Source organism: Molothrus ater, chromosome 6 (assembly GCF_012460135.2).
Source record: "Molothrus ater isolate BHLD 08-10-18 breed brown headed cowbird chromosome 6, BPBGC_Mater_1.1, whole genome shotgun sequence".
NCBI lineage: Eukaryota > Metazoa > Chordata > Aves > Passeriformes > Icteridae > Molothrus > Molothrus ater.
Window position 1 is genome coordinate 27,298,917 of NC_050483.2, and position 16,080 is coordinate 27,314,996.

Sequence of the window (16,080 nt, forward strand, 5' to 3'; positions counted from 1 at the left end):
GGAAACAGCCTGCAAGGCTTACCATTTAGGAGAGCAGGAGACCCCCTGGTCTCATAAACGCTGTCTGTGGAAAGAAGGGGCGGCATAGAACTTATGCTGTGAGCAGCATCCACTCTGTTTTGTGTGAGAAAGAAGGTTCTGCAGAGGAACACTAAAGCCAGAGGTATGAGGGGAACCAGGGTTATAAGGAATTAACAGCTCAGTCTGCCCATGGGAAAACACAAGTTGGCTGTTAACAGGATAGAAGAAAAATTTGGGGGTTTTGAATGTATACTCAAAGAGGGAAGACACTGTTTTGAGTATTTGCTGGGATTCATCTTGATTACCCTTGCAGCAGCTATTTCTGACAGAATATATTCACACTGTAAAGTTTTGACACTGCTCCCAAGAGGAGTTTTCCTGCTCTATTGTCTTCTGTATAGATTTATGGGTAAATGAAATACAAAGAAAGGTTAGGAGGTCACCACACAACACTGATGTGTTGGTGAGCAAGAAGAATTCCTGAGAACACAGTCTCTTGGAACAGCAAGCACATTGCTTAGGCCTGAAGGTTGTGAGAGAACAAGAGAAATTAGTTCTCAAATACAGATATGGTATGCAGTTACTGTGACCTGGTACTACAACTTTGCAGCTGAGGGCCCAGTTGTACCTCTGTATACTGACTTTGTACAGGTGATTCCAAATCACAAAGATGTGGTCTGTACAACTGGGCTTCTGTCCTGCTACAGCTGCATGAGCAAGCCCGCCCTTCCAGACCGCTGACCAAACTGCACATCAGGGGTGTGGACTTGGTTAGGAAACCCTGATAAATTAACAAGGGCATTCAGCTTTGCTACTGGACCAGAAAAGGGGCTTTACTCCATGCCTGCTGCTTTCTACAGGAATCATGGCAGGGCAGTGATGCTACCATCGTCTGAAAGGCACAAAGTTTAGTATGACCCAGCAAAAAGGATTGACAGCAGGGGTCAGGAAAACAGCTGTTCCTTGAACTGTTTCCAGCCATGGAGCATGGTTACTTCCAACCAACTGCTTCCAAAGTAGAGCAGTGGCAGTTGCAGGAACCCCAACCAAAGCTACTCCAAACTGCCCCAGAACACTTACAGTGTTCAGCTTCTCAACACCAGCTGCTTCACTCTGCTGGGCCAGCCTGCTTCTTGAGGCAGATGTGACCACAGCTAAAGGTTAGGTGACCAAACAGCACATTTAGCTAGCACAACAGAGGCTCTTAAAGTTACCTGCTTGGCAGGCTTACAGCTAGATTTCAGAGAGACTGAATCTTGCCTACAGTTAATCAGTGTTTAGCTTTTATTTACAAGAGGTCTGAGATGTATGTATACAGCAAGATTTGCTGAACTCCTGAAGGATGTTCACAATTAGATGAGCAAAGCAGATGCAACAGCAGCATATAATGACTCAACAGCTTGGTGACTGGTGTAAAGATTCTGAAGTCACATATAGATTGGCAGCTTTGTAGACCAGGTCTGAGGAGAACATGTCAGTTATAGGAGAAGTGGTAGAGATCCTGTTTGACAGCCATGAGTAAGCCAGGAACTCCTCGGCTACCCCCAAGTCTTGAAGAAAACACCACACTAGGAATGGCATCTTTGGATGATGGGTGGGGAGAAGGGATGGTTCTAAGCAGATGAGTATCTTGGAGACTCCAGATTCGGGTGTAGCAATCCTGACCAACTGGGACGAAAGCAAAATCCAACATTACACAAAAGACTTTACACAGTTCTGCAAGATTATCACCACAGAAGCAGAAGGTCTATGGAGAAAACACTCTGAATATTTTTATGCCCACATGAGGCAAAGTGCTTATCCATACTTTACAAAACAAAAAATTTACACTGAATACTACAGGAGTGGGAAAAATGTACATTTCCTATTAGGTAATTAAAGGTACAGTAAATCAGTTTTTCCCTTTATCAAGCTCCTAAGCCAAAAAAAGGGAGAAAAATTCAGTCACATTAAAAATTCTTATTATTCCACCACTGACTGGTATATCCAAGGAAAGGAGGTCACTGTCTTTACAGTGACTTTATGAAGCTTGGCTACACTATAAAGGTTTTTTTTCATCTATTGCTACTTTTTCTGCCCCCACCCAAAATATAATGAGACAAAAATCTGAGTGTAACTGGGAGTATTCAAAATGAATCTGAGTGGTATAAACAGTTTACAAGGAGTCAGGCTCACATGCCAATGCTTCAGTTCATCACCACATTCTCCACTTAAGCACCAACTAAAGATATGCAGTCTCTATATAAAGTTATCACCAAGTCTCCTGTTTACATATTGTTTCCTTGAATTTTGAAATCAAGTGTTTTCTGCTCTACTTTTGAGACATATTGTGGAAAGGATAATAGGACTTTTGCAATACACAGCAGATTAAGCTGTTGAGCACCTCACAGGATTGATTACAGTAGGTATGCATCCATAACATAATTTTTATAGTCTATTACAGTATGTTTAAGGCTATTTTTTTTCTGATTTTAAAGAATTAACAGCTTTACAGCTTCTAACAGCTGTACCTAAGAAACACCCCTCAGGCTTAAGAAAATCACTACCATACACTATACAAATAGAGGGGGGAAAAAGTCAACCTACCTGCTGTAAGAAGTCCTTCTTCCTCATTTACATGCAAAGGGAGAAGAGCATATTCATTGTGGTGACCTTTGTACTGTTTCACACACTTTGCTGTTCTCAGGTCCCACAGTTTTATCTGCAAGTTGAAGAAATTGTTTGAGAGAGGATATATTAAAGCAGAGAGCACCCAAAGGTTGGATGTGTTGGAGCATGCCCAGAGGAGGGCCATGAAGATGACTGGAGGGCTAGAGGACCTCTCCTGTGGAGACAGGCTGAGAGAATTCAGCCTACAAAAGCAGCCTCCTCCTGAAGGAGGCTACAAGAGAGCCAGAGAGGGTCAACTTATAAGGGTATGTAGTGATAGGACAAGGGGGAATGGCTTTAACTGAGAAGGGTCTGTTCAGATTAAATATTAGGAAGCTCTTTAATGTGAAGGTGGTGAGTGACTAAAACAAGTTGCCCAGAGAAGTTGTGGATGCCCCATCCCTGGAAGTGTTCAAGGCCAGGTTGGATGAAGGTCTAACGGAAGGTGTCACTGCCTATGACAGGGGGCTGGAACCAGATGATCTTTAAGCTTCCATCCAACCCAAACCATTCTGTGACAAATAACGGGCTCTGGAAGAAGACCCATAAATGGAACTACCACCCAGTTCCATACTACATACTAAGAGCAGACATCTGTCCTTGGGAGTGGGATAAGTACCTGTAAATTCCCAGATACTGAAAGGAACAGAATATCCTAAACACAACAAAAGCATACCTTTCCAGACATATCTGCTGCCATCAGATAATGTTCAGCCTCCATAAGGTGAACAGATGTAACTGCTGAGCCATGGAAGAGACGAATTGCTTTCCAGCTCTGCCCCTTGCGATTACGTTGGCGCACGTCAATGCTGAAAATCTCACCCGAACGGCAGCCATTGTACAGCACTGGGGTCTGGGAGAATCCCAGAGAAAGGAGCATACTGTGTAACATCTGCAAGGGTCTTACAAGTTACACAGACAGAGCCTCTGTCATGCTTTTGAGCTCTACAGTCTAGTTGTCAAATTATTTTAACAGATGAATTAAGAAGCAGAATTTTAATTACACACTGCAGCATTTTTCAGCAAATTCATTAAGCTCCATTCAAACCTCAGCTATTTACTTTAGCTGTAAAAGTTTCCCTAGGTAAGCAGGAACTCAATCTAACATAACAGCAAAACAGAAACTGGAATTCTCATATTCCTCATCTTTTATGATCCTAATTTTTTGTGAACAAGTCCATTAATATTTTATAGCGACTTTCTCCTTCTTGATGAAGGCAATACAGCGAGTGTTACTAGAATGAGGTTATTGACCAAAATCAAAACAATTTTACATGTTATTACTGTGCTCTTTGTACTTCCTTGTCTTTTAACCTCTGTAATCTTAACAAAAATTGCCCCTGTTGCCAGTTTGAAATCAGATAATATTTTTGTTGCTATTCAATTGTGTGTGAGCATCAGACCCCATCAGCTCTGCTGTGGAACAGCCACCTAACAGCAGCTTTCATCACAACCTTATGTACAGCATGAGGAATCCTGCCCCAAACAGAATAAAGAGCCCACCAGTGAGGAAGTGCTTTGAAAAAATGGTGTCTGGTTCTCCCTACCTGTGTGGCAAACTGCTGTGCCAGAACATCACTACTGGTTCCAAATGTCTGACGATGCCCTGTCACTACATTGGTCACAAGAACTCGTCGTGTCAGGCCTAAGGAAGACAGATGATATTAGTTTAGCTGTAATTTGTGTAGCAGCTGGGAGATGAATGGAAGAAGTCTTTCCCACTGAGACAGAGGGGGTTGCTAGCCTTGCAGATAGATCACCTGTGCTAAAGCAGTTGTCTGCTTGGGGATTCAGGCACCAAGCGCAGGACCAGGCAGTGGATATCTTGAAACTGCACAGCATTCCAGGTCGATCTCCTAGAACACAGGAGCAACACATGAAGTGTTCATGAAATGTTAGGACAGGATGGTAACTCAGAAAGGTTCTTAGATTGCCACATTTCACTCTGAAGCAGAGGAAGTGTTACCCAATTAGCGTCCTTTTGGTACTCAAGAGACAGGAAACAGAAATCAAAGTTCATGACTTTGGGACTCCTACAGTCTATGTAAGTGGGACTCCTACAGTCTGTGTTAATAGATGATATTGAGAGACTGTGAAATTTATTCAGTAGTCAGAGGGCTCACCATGGCAGGAAAGAGAAAAGTAACACTCGCCTTATAGCACTGAGTAAGCCATTTTTAAAAGATGAGTGGGCTAGAAATACAAAACATTTACTTTATAAACTATAGATTAGCCAAAGCCTAACCTGTACTATGCCTGCTTATTTTAAAATAAATGATTAAGTAATAAACCCCTAGATTTGACTCTTACTCATACAGCCCCTGCACAGAATTTATGCCAATTAGCAGACTACATCCTTAGTTTTCACTTCATGGCACATCATACATACATCTGTCATGTAGCACAGGTGACATGGACAAGAATGGATGGATAACATAGTTTTAGACAGGCTAAGTTCTACTTTTCTCCTGGCATCTACTCAGCAAGGCTCCCACAAACCACCTCTTTAGGAGAGAGAAGGAAATCAAATCTGGAAATACCTGAACAGTCAATAGGATATACTAGACAAGAAGACTTTGGTGGAACTTACAGCAGCTAATTATGGTGAAGGGCTTAAAATCTTTCACAGAGCAACTGGGTGTGCTGGCCTAGTAGCCATCCACCCTCCATGACTCTTCATTCAAGTTCATGCTGACTCTATGCAATTTTTTTAATGGCTGCATATATAGTAAGACATTAAATTTTTAAAATTAGTCCATTACTCTTATCTATCACAGATTTCCTCTGTATAAATTTAACTGATCATGTTTGAATGGAAGGCAGATTAGAGCACTGCACTCTGTGACTTGAAGAAGCATGGTTTTAACATCTATCAAGAAGGTCCAATTAATTAAGTCCTGACCCCAAGAGCATTCAACAGAATAGATCAGCTACAGCCAGACTTAGGACGTGGTACTCTCCCAGTCAGTCAAGTTTCCATACAACTGGAGCTGGAGCTTGTACAAGGAGCTCTGGGTCGAGATATTTACCAGCTTTTACACCTCTGATTTATGCACTGAGCATTCCTGAGCAGCTGCTATGAGAAGGGATTCTGCAGTGACTCTGGACATTCTATAAGGAAATGTGAGTATTTGCTGTGTGCAGTCTCTGCATATTAATTACAGGCCAAGCTTCTCATGAAAAATCTCAAGTGTTCACTTTACAAGTGAGTTGTTCTCCTGCCAAAGTCAAGTACTGCAGCAGCTAAAAATAAACTAGGACTCTGAATACTGCTTGTTAATTAAGTCTCAAATTCTTTCATCATCATTTCACTTTTTAAGCTGTTTTAGTCTTACAGGAATACAACAGTCTCACCAACTACTGAAAAAGAATGCTAAAATAACCTTTCATTTGTGCTCTTTTCATATAATCGCTACCAAAACTTGGAGACAAAAATCCAACAGAAACACCCTACCTGGGTTAGTGCTGCTGAACAATGATGCTGGAAGCAGACTGGCACAGCCTGGTGTTTCTGCAATTCCCATGAGACACAGCTTGCTGAAGTGAGTTAAGGAAAACTGATTTCTCTGTAGAATAGAACAGGCTGCCTAATATTTATAAATGGTAAAAGCAAGATGCCCTGATACAGCTACAGCTCACAACACTTTTCCTCGAGACCTTTGATGTGCTTTACAGTTTACAACTAAGCTGTGACACTGCACTTCTTTCATAGGAATGAGCTAGAAAGAACTCAAATTCTTGCTTGTGTATTTTCACTACCAGAAAGATAAGACAATACTGTTGTGTCTTACTAGTGATAGGAAAAATAAAAAATAAGCATGGCCTATATAGATCATTCTCACTTTTTCATGTTGATGGCACTGCATTAATATAGATCTATTTTTTATGGAGGTAAATTGGAAAAATGGAAGGCAAGGAAAATTCACTTCAGATTACACTTAAATATTTTATGAAGACTAGACCAGGTACAAATAGAATTTGAAAGCTGCATTTCAAGTTCAGTTGGGTTAATCTGTAACTCAACTAGAGGAAAACACAAACCCACCAAACCAAGTGATCCTGAACACATCCCCAGCTGTGTGCACCCCTGGTGAGCTCCTGCCCCTGATGAGCTGGTCTGGAGTTGCCTGGCTTTTCACACAGCCCATTCCATACTTTTCAGTGTAATTTCTTTTGGCACTTTATAACCTGTTGTCTGCCATCTCCTATGTCAGAATTCAGTTTTTTTCCCCTACTCTTCTGGGCTCTGCACTGTTCATTACTGCTTCCTCTACTGTATCTATCTGACTTTTCAAGTCAGACCTGCAGAACATGCTCTGAAAGTTGCAGGTGATGCTACTGAATTGCTCCCATTCTCCTCTCACCCCTACCAATACAGGGATGGTTTAAAACACAAATGAACCATCCCACTTTCAAAAAGGTTCACTTCAGAAAAAGGTTGTTGCCTTTACCCTCTGCTCCTGTTCTTTTGCCTCAGCCAATTTCCAAACATCAGATCATTTTGGATATGGCATTTATATACACTGTTAATGAAGTGGGAATTCTCCATGGCAGAAAACATGGTCTTTCATTTACCATTAACATGGGAACAATTCTACATTTATCTGTAACAGAACCATACATTCCTCAGAAATTCCAATCGAATTCCAGTGTTGGAGTTCGATTTTCTTTACTTCTGCTGTTTTCCAGAAAACTTATCTTCTGGGGGAACTACAGAAGAGGTATTCCTTAAATTAATTTTCCTGTGAAGCATGATGCAGACTTGTAAAACCTGAATGACAATTCTGATTTTTTTTTAAAGGATATAAAACATGAGAATCTGGATGAGTCAGTGATGCCCAGCACACAGAGTTCACCTTCAGAGAGAAGAAGACATACTATTTTTGTGATCTGTAATTCAATTAAGGAAAGATTATTTCCATGCAAAAATGACATAAAATTAGGCACTGGGTACAACTCCTCAGCCCACTAAATAACTCAGTAATGGGGCACAAGCATTTCAGCTTCATACTCATCACAACAGAACAGCATTAAGAAGTCTGACCAAACGCAGACTAAGGCACCAAGTACATCTTATTCAAGAGACCATCCCTGAAAGAACCCGAACATGAAGAGATCATGAAAACCTGTTTTAAATATGCCTCATATTTAAAGGAGGATAAACACAGTTTAAGGGAAAACTTTAAGGATAAACACAGTTTCCCAAAATTATTTTTAGGAAAGAAGCATGCAAATCTTGGTAGTTTTGATAGCCAAACTTCAGTTTTGCTAGCTACAGTTGAAGTCTAAAGTAATCACTATCCTTGGAAGCTGGTACTTCTATGTAGTCCTCCATTCCAGTTGTAGTGTAACATTGCTGACAACTATTACTGGTACTGAGCGCTTTCAGGTTTACTGTGGTTCTGTATTTACCCAAGTTTCACATCTCTAGATTCTTCCCTTCTCTTCTCCTAGGCCCTTCCCCAACCCTCATGGCACTTCCACCTGAGCCTCCCAAGAACAGTGTTCTGAGAAAGCAACCACCAGAGGAAGGAGGAACAGAAAGCAGTACTTTGCGGTTTGTGAAGTAGAGGTTGTCATACATCTCCACAGTGAGAGACTCCTTCCCCAAACCGCTGAGATTGATGATACCATATTTACATCCTCCATGCTCTACATCGTTCACAGTGAATATTCGTTCACAAGCAACATCTGCCTGTAAAATAAAAGCTTACCAGTCACACTCACTGGAAACTTACAGGAAAAACAGCCTGAGGAGTTGCATTAAGTCTAAAATGAAACAACACATTAATTCTGATCCCTTTAACACCATCTGCTTTCCATCCACCTCTAAAATCAATGGCCAACTCCTTTTAAATGCATGCAGAGAAAAAATGGGGATAAGAAAAGGATTCAGTCCTTGGCTTACAATAAATGATCTTTCCAATGTTAATAATTCTATACACTTACACTGTTTCTGAGTCCCTTCTGGCTTCAGCTATCTATGCAGTGCTTTGTTTACAAGGCCAGGAGCTGGTCCTGGAGAGCTTCCTATATAGTCTATGAAAGATCATGAAATGTAAAGTGATTACTGATGTTTACCTACTGATGTTTGTGGTTCAGAGAATCACAGGCCTTGCCACTCCCAAAATTCTCCTCTTTCATTTTTTTCTTCTTCCTCTTGATCCTCTCCACTCCTCCTCCCAGCCCCACAATAATGATCCACTCAACTCCTACTTACTTCCAAAATAACATGTTGATCAGATTAAAAAAAACAAAAAACAACCAACAAAAAATGCTTTCATATCCAACCTTTTTTATAATTTTCCTTTGTAGGAAAGGAACAGCCTCTCCCTACCTGTTAAAGTTACTGAGCATAGATTTTAAGAACTGACAGAGAAGGAATAACATATCTTTAAAAGCTACATATCTTTATGGAATAACATATCTTTAAAACCTGTGTGATTTGATCACAAGAGCCTGAATTTTCACTGAAGACAGGCTCTATTTATCTTAAAGACCCATCATTTCTCATACATACCACAATGATTTTAAAATTGTTGGTTCCAGCAACTGAGGAATCTGGACTGTGAATTTCTATCTTCCTCCTCTGCATGCAGTTCACTTTTAGTTCATGGACTAGCCTGCAAAAGCAGGTAGGAGGGTGAGGGGGTTGAAGAGAGAAGAATTCAGGTAAGCCTAAATTTAATGCATATGAAAAGAATTCTGGCCAGGATATAGAATGCTTCTCAATCACTGAAGAGAAAATGCCTGAATAACTAGCATGCTGAAATTTAACGTGTATAACCTATGAACACGTGCATCTTCCACATGCATGGAATTTCATCCCACTATTTTGAACCCCAGCACATCTTTAGTTTAGAACAGCAAGTCACTAACTTAACTTGCCTTCTGCTGTTCTGATGGGGGGCAAGGGAATGGTCATGGCTGTTGAAAGGACTTATCCTAAAAAAGCTGTGCTATACTCATAAAGTACAATGTGACAAAACAGCATATCCAATGTACATACATAAAATGAACTTCTTTTGAAGTCAAATTCCTCATTTGAATTCTCATCATTTTAGTAATCTGATTATTACAGAATATAACCTTTTTCCTGACTTTAAGTACTAAATTCCTCCTCATCCCAATGAAACAGTAAGAAATGCAAGAAAACCTGACGGAAACAGTTGCACTAACAGCAGAACTTGGCACTGCAAACAGAAGACAAATCAAATCACTGTACCTGCAATAACTTGTGGGGCTGAGCGAACCCAGCTGCCTTTTCTGTAACAGCACAGATGAGTTCAGTCCAGCCCTCGTTGTTTTCTGGAAGAGAGTAACATGGAACTGTACTCAGTTATTTATTTGTTTAAGATTCAAATACGGTTGTGGGTCTTTGATGTTTGGGATGTTTAAGGAACTTTTTCTTCTAGCCTACACACATTAATTTCAGAACATATAAAACACATTCCAGCACCATCTCCCTGATCTACTACGCTAAGTAGACAAGAATATACTCCTGTGAGATGTGGAGTGCTTCTGTAAATACAGAACCTGGAGAAAAAATGTGAAACCCCAACAGCCACTGTCTTCACTCTACATAATCAGCAGTACCACCTGGAGGTGTAAAATCACCTTCTGGTTTCATGACAACACCTCAAATTCTTCTTATACGGCAAAATCTTTTATCACAATGAGACTGATATTAAAAATGCAGTCTTACTGTTGTACTAAACTGCTTTTCCATTCCATTTCCATTCCCCCCACTGGCACTAGATGATCTTTAAGGTCCTTCCAACCCAAGTCATTCTGTGATTCCATTCCATGATTTACAAACCTTTTAGAATTTAATGCAAACACCTTCTGAGGAGACCAAGGGATAGAGTATTTAGCAGAATTGCAGAGTAAGAAATCTTTTTGCTAATGGTCAGACAAAGCAAGTGTTTGAGAGTCAAAATGTTCTTTACACTGAAGACCTAGTTGGAGAACTTCATTGCTTAAGAAAAAGAACACTGTTCACTTCTTCCAAAAGATAGCATATAAGCTGAGCTGTTATTTGTAAAGTTATAAGACATGTTTTTCAGGTAATGAAAAAGCATCCTTGTTAGATATTTTACCCACATTACAAACATGCAGCATCAGCATTAATTTCACTGTAACACTTTATATAGAAAAGCACACAGGCTTTCCAGACATAAACAGAAGATCTGCCTTGATTTTAACTGTCCAAAAAAGTTCTTCAAGAAAAAGCTTTCCACCAACTATGATTAGTATTGTTTCTTCAAGGTCCAGGAATATGATAAATAAATTTATTAAAAATGCAAAAAACTTTAAATCAAGACCCTGCTTTGCCAATTCAAGGCAGGAACTTGAAACCTGGCATCCAATATCCTGACTCAAGTGTAACTGTTGGACAACTGCAATTCCAAGCACAGTTCCTTTGTCTTTATAGATTTTTTTGTTTGTAATGACTTGACTTCATTCCTATGTGGAAGAGCCATACAAAAGGCTTCAAGGACTTCATTCTTGACAGAAAAAGAATTTGAATTGTCTGAACTTAAAGACTTCATTTATAATCTGTCCTGAGCCAGAGTACAATAAAGCCTAATTGCAATCTTTTTCAAAACATACCTGATGCTGTTTTTCTTCCTCTTCTAAGAGTCTCAGTCTTTTGCACTCCATTGCCTTGTGCTGAATGCTGTCCTTGGTGAGTGGATTGTGATTATTATGTCCAGGCAGTAGGCGAAAATAGCGGTTCTTTTCTGGGTCATAATAAAATCCTGGCAGTTCTTCAGTGAGGGAGACATGGGGGAGAAAAAGTGGCAAAATCAGATGGATAACTAAGTTTGTTTATTGCTCTTTGATATTCCATGTCTTCATGTGAATGTGAGAGTTGTGAGACCCAAAGCTCTAGCTCCCAGCACGTCCCAAGCATGATACACAGAGTGGGAATAGACGAGCAAATTACAGGAGAAAAAACGAGGTTATTTGTAGTGTTCAAATGCACTGCTCTTACACAGCTACAGAAGGAACGTCACCACTGACCAAGAGGAAATTCAGCACAAAAGAAAGGTTTTGTTGCAGAACAAAAATGGTCTTTCTTCATAAATAAATCATGAGGGGACATTCTTAGTTAAAAGACTTGGAAAGACAGCAAAAAAAAAAAAGACAATGAGGTATCAAATAAACTCAAATAAAGTGATTCACTTCCCAGAACAAGACACTTTTTCTTCAGCACACAGGAGAGATTTAGATAAAATCAAGAGTACATTTGCCTCCTTCCAAAGATAAATTGGGACGAGAAACACTCAATTTTAGTGCTTCACTCTCTGTGTGAATGCAGAGGCAGACAAGTAAAATACTATGACATTTAAAATACTTTGACAGATTGTCTCGAGACAAAGAAATTTATTCAGAGGCAACTGTTAACATTTCATTTCAAGAGTTTTTATTTAAAACTTTATTTACTACCAGAAATTTCATTTTAAGTATCCTCTTTTCGCAGCTGCTTACCATTCAGCTCCTTATCTGCATCTTTTAGGTTTCAGCTTAGCCACAACTGACCAAGACTTTTTCAGGTCAGTGAAAATAAGAAGTTAGTCAATGAATCAGTAAAGTTTATAAAAGCACACTACATTTAGTAGTTACACAGTAACTACACAGGAATAAATGTCTTGCAGGATACATCTCCTAGCATGTTCACAACACAAAACAGTGATATACAAAAACCATCTTTTTAAACTCAAGTGTTGTTCCAGGACTCTCCTGATGTACAGAAATGTAAGTTCACACTGGCTTAGTTTTTGCTAGCATTGTTTAATGAGTCAGGAAACCAGAATGTAAACAGGACATCTTTCTCAACAGCACTGCTACTTCATCATTTGCTGTAAATGAACAAGTATTTAGCCAGAGTCTATTTATTACAGACTACAAACTACACTGAAGGCATAAAGAGACACACCACACAAGAGACATCCCACAAAGTGGTGGATTGTTGTGCCTTTCAAAAGACTGAGTAATTGAACACAAGCTGTAATTTTTTATATACTCTCTTATTTCATTTGCTTGCTTAGTGGTTCATTTTCTTCCTAAAGCAGCACTTCTGGAAGGAAAAAGAATTGCATTTTTTCAGTTTATATCAGCTTGACTAAGCATGCAAGTTTTCAAAAATGAGAAGTACTTGTGGGCCTGAAAGTGATTTGGCTCTGTTCTCCAGATCCTTACTTACTACATCTTTTTGTATCACTTGATGTTACTTTTCTCCACAAACTTTACTGTTTGTATGGTTTCTGTCACACCAGATTATTAATGCAGCTACTACTACTTTTTTCATACAATCAGCATATAGGAACTGACTTCTGACCTACAAACACCATCTCTTACCTGGTGCTACAGAGTTCTGCGTTGACCTGGATGAAGAAGGAGCCTCATTGCTGCTGGGACCTGCATTCACAGGGGTCTGTGGCTCTTCTTGTTCCAGACTAAAAAAATAGCATTGCTTTCAAGATAGGCTCACAATTGCCCCACACATCTTTCCCATAAAGAGACTAGAAAACAGATTGTTACTGACATCAATGGAGTACCACTATGCAGTGCTCTGATAGCATATTCTGCATATCACCATATATTAAACTATGAAAATAAAACAGTGAAAAATATTCAGCTTAAAAATTTTTCAAGAACATTAGTGACAACAGCCTTGAATTACTTGCTAATACATTAGAGGTTGCTGTTGGTTCTGCAAGTGCCTCTAACTATTTTTAGCAAAAGATTAACTGGGCGATTGTACATTAAACAAACAGCCCACTCCTGAAAGCATGCAAGTCTTCACAGCACAAAACGAGAGACAGTGTAGGTAAAACACTGATGTCAGGTCGGAAATGTTTTGCCATTCTCTCCATAACAAGAGTTTCACTGATGAGGTTTAGAAACATGCAAAATAAACAAAAGTTAAATGAAAATTCCAAGAAAAGCCTCTGCTTTTCTAATAAACATTACATGGGGTAACTGCAGCTTTCCTCTTTTTGAACTAATATACATGAGCATATTCAGTACTCATGAGCAATTTTCCACTAGGATGTTTTCTGAATCACCTGCAAAATTCTCACTTTTTAAGACAGGTCTTATTACATGTCATCTTAAAAGCAGTAGGTGAAGCTGTTTTGCAAGAGCCATAATTTATTGAAAAGAAAACGACAAAGAACCTATTTCTAATACCAGCTCTACTGCAGTTTGATTATACAACTCCGAAAACAGTTAAAGGACACAACAGGTATACCAGGGGAAAACCACCCCAGATCGCACCCAAGCACTTAACTTTAAAGCTCTGTAAGAAAACTCTTTTAATTCTGCTCACTGAAGCAGTGTCCATTTGCATTTCTAAATTTTCTTACACGAGTACAACTAGTGTGGCAACTCATAAGTGTGTCTCTTTTCCTAAAAACAGGTTTTTCTTTAAAAAAAAGCTTAGTATATTAAAGCAAAGCATTAGCCTCTTTTAGTCCTGCAAGAGGCACTAACGGAAAGAACAGGGGAATGGAAAAGCAACCATAAAGCAGCTCAAACATAGGCAACTGTAAGTTATAAAATATAAAGCATGTTTTCTGAAAGGATCAGTTTTCAAGGCAGGGATAATTCCTGAGACCTTGTTTCCTTTCCCTCATCTGTTAGATATGATATTACCACATTACTTACCATGCTTTCAAACATTCAGAAAGATCCTTTAATGACAGATTTTACACCACACTCAAGCTTAGAATAAACAGGCAGGTAGAATTAAGTAATTATATTTTTCTTCCCTGAACTATCTTTGCATATTGATGAAAGGTTTATGGATAATGCATAGCTGAAAGGACTGGCTCATGGAACTGCATCTCAGTTTAAAAAATCAGTGTACAGTTGTGAACACACAATAAACTTCCAGAAATCAGCACAATTCCACTCCCAGTAGGGATGACAGATATACCAGAAGTACTGGCTACTAGATCTTCAGGTGGCAACCCTCTCGGGTCTAGACAGTCACCATTCTGCACATTCAATTAGGCATAAGACCTATCGGTTTAGCCCATCTAAGCACAAGCTGCCTGTACTTGCCTTTGGGCGCGGTTGTTGTGACCGGGTCTTCTGTGCCGGTGGGGCTGGTGGCTGCGCTTGTGACTGTTCCACCCACGCCTCTCCTTGCCTCGACGGTAGTTCCTCCGCATTTCTCCTCTTAAAGCAAACATGCACACATATCTCACCCCTACTTGCCTGGAACGGCTCAGCACTCAAGACAAGTCTCTTAATGCGGCCTCTTTTCGAACAGTTTCAACCTGTAACGACCAGGCCGGCTGATAGCCCGCAGCACAGACGGTCTCCTACGCCTGTCGACTTCCCCACTAGTCCCGGACCAGCTCCGCGGCTCACCCCGCAGCGCTGAAGCCGAAACCCCAGAGGCAGAAGGTCAATGATGACCGAGTGTCCCCCACCGCCCCCCTGGGCCGGCCGGCCCGCCCGTCCCTCACCGCACCGGGCCCACGCCAGCCCCGCCGCGTCCGCGCTGCCGCCAGCGCCCCGCCCACGCCCCAGAGATGCCCCTCATTGGCGCTCAACCGCACCCGCCGCTTGACGGACAGCTCCCCCATCCAACCGCAGGAGGGCTGGCCGGCGCGTGCGCCGCGCGGGGGCGGGGCCGGGCTGAGGGCGGGCGGATGGCGCGGGGTGCGGCGCTCAGGGATGGAGGGTGTGGGCTGGAAGGGGCTCTTAGCTCGGTAGGGACGAACGCGGGGCGGATGGGGTCGCTTAGCACGGTAGGGAAGCAACGTAGGGCAGAGGAAGCCTGGGGTTTGCTGGGAGGTGGCGTGCTTTGAGGGGACACCGAAAGGGTATCTCCTCTTATGTTGCTGGCTCCCTCAAAGCCATCGTTTGGCTGTGGGCAGGTAGAGGCTGAATTTATCAAGAATTCAGAAGTGATAATGTCTTGAAAGTGACTTTCTGGGCTGAGGCCCCTTGGTGCTTAATGTTTTTTTCTTATTTTGAGCCTTCTGCCGGTGGGCAGTGTTGAGGCGGAAGAGCTCGGGCTGCAGCGATCGGTAACAGCTCCTCGGCTGCTCCGAGCACAGCAGGGTGTGGTGTGACCACCGTCCCCTGGCAGTCGGAGCAATAAACCCCATCTCTTCCTAATCGTTTGTTAAAGGTGTCCTTAAGCCGTTTTTGTATAGCATTCCCCTTCCTGCTTCTTTAGCATATAGGACTTTAAAGAAAGTCGTAACCAGAGTTGTAAAAGAGTTTGTTACTTAACGAATGTTTAAGGTTAAAACAAACAAACAAAACCTATACTTAAAATAATTGTGGAAAAATAATAGTTTAGCCTTTTTGCTTTCAAAAAGATGTGAGGGTTTTTTGGTTGCTTTAATAACTGAAATAAAAATGCCAGTACTGGGAAAATAG

General features: G+C 40.9%; 1 protein-coding gene across 3 annotated transcripts; it reads right to left on the reverse strand.

The window, feature by feature from the left end:
- Nucleotides 1-1,282: 1,282 nt before the first annotated feature.
- DCAF4 (DDB1 and CUL4 associated factor 4) lies at nucleotides 1,283-15,188 on the reverse strand. 3 transcript variants are annotated; one of them, XM_036385166.2, is made up of 14 exons: nucleotides 15,156-15,188; nucleotides 14,746-14,862; nucleotides 13,036-13,133; nucleotides 11,284-11,441; nucleotides 9,896-9,978; nucleotides 9,191-9,293; nucleotides 8,222-8,365; nucleotides 7,477-7,526; nucleotides 6,125-6,204; nucleotides 4,431-4,526; nucleotides 4,218-4,315; nucleotides 3,347-3,523; nucleotides 2,608-2,722; nucleotides 1,283-1,689 (listed from the first exon to the last, which is right to left on the reverse strand). In XM_036385166.2, exons 2-14 carry the CDS (start codon nucleotides 14,853-14,855, stop codon nucleotides 1,496-1,498), a joined length of 1,506 nt encoding a protein of 501 aa, XP_036241059.1. In that variant the 5' UTR covers nucleotides 14,856-14,862; nucleotides 15,156-15,188; the 3' UTR covers nucleotides 1,283-1,495. The 3 variants fall into 3 exon arrangements, with proteins under 3 accessions (XP_036241059.1, XP_036241060.1, XP_036241058.1); XM_036385167.1 differs by having other exon boundaries at nucleotides 15,161-15,180; XM_036385165.2 differs by lacking the exon at nucleotides 15,156-15,188 and having other exon boundaries at nucleotides 14,746-15,110.
- Between the last annotated feature and the right edge of the window lie 892 nt (nucleotides 15,189-16,080).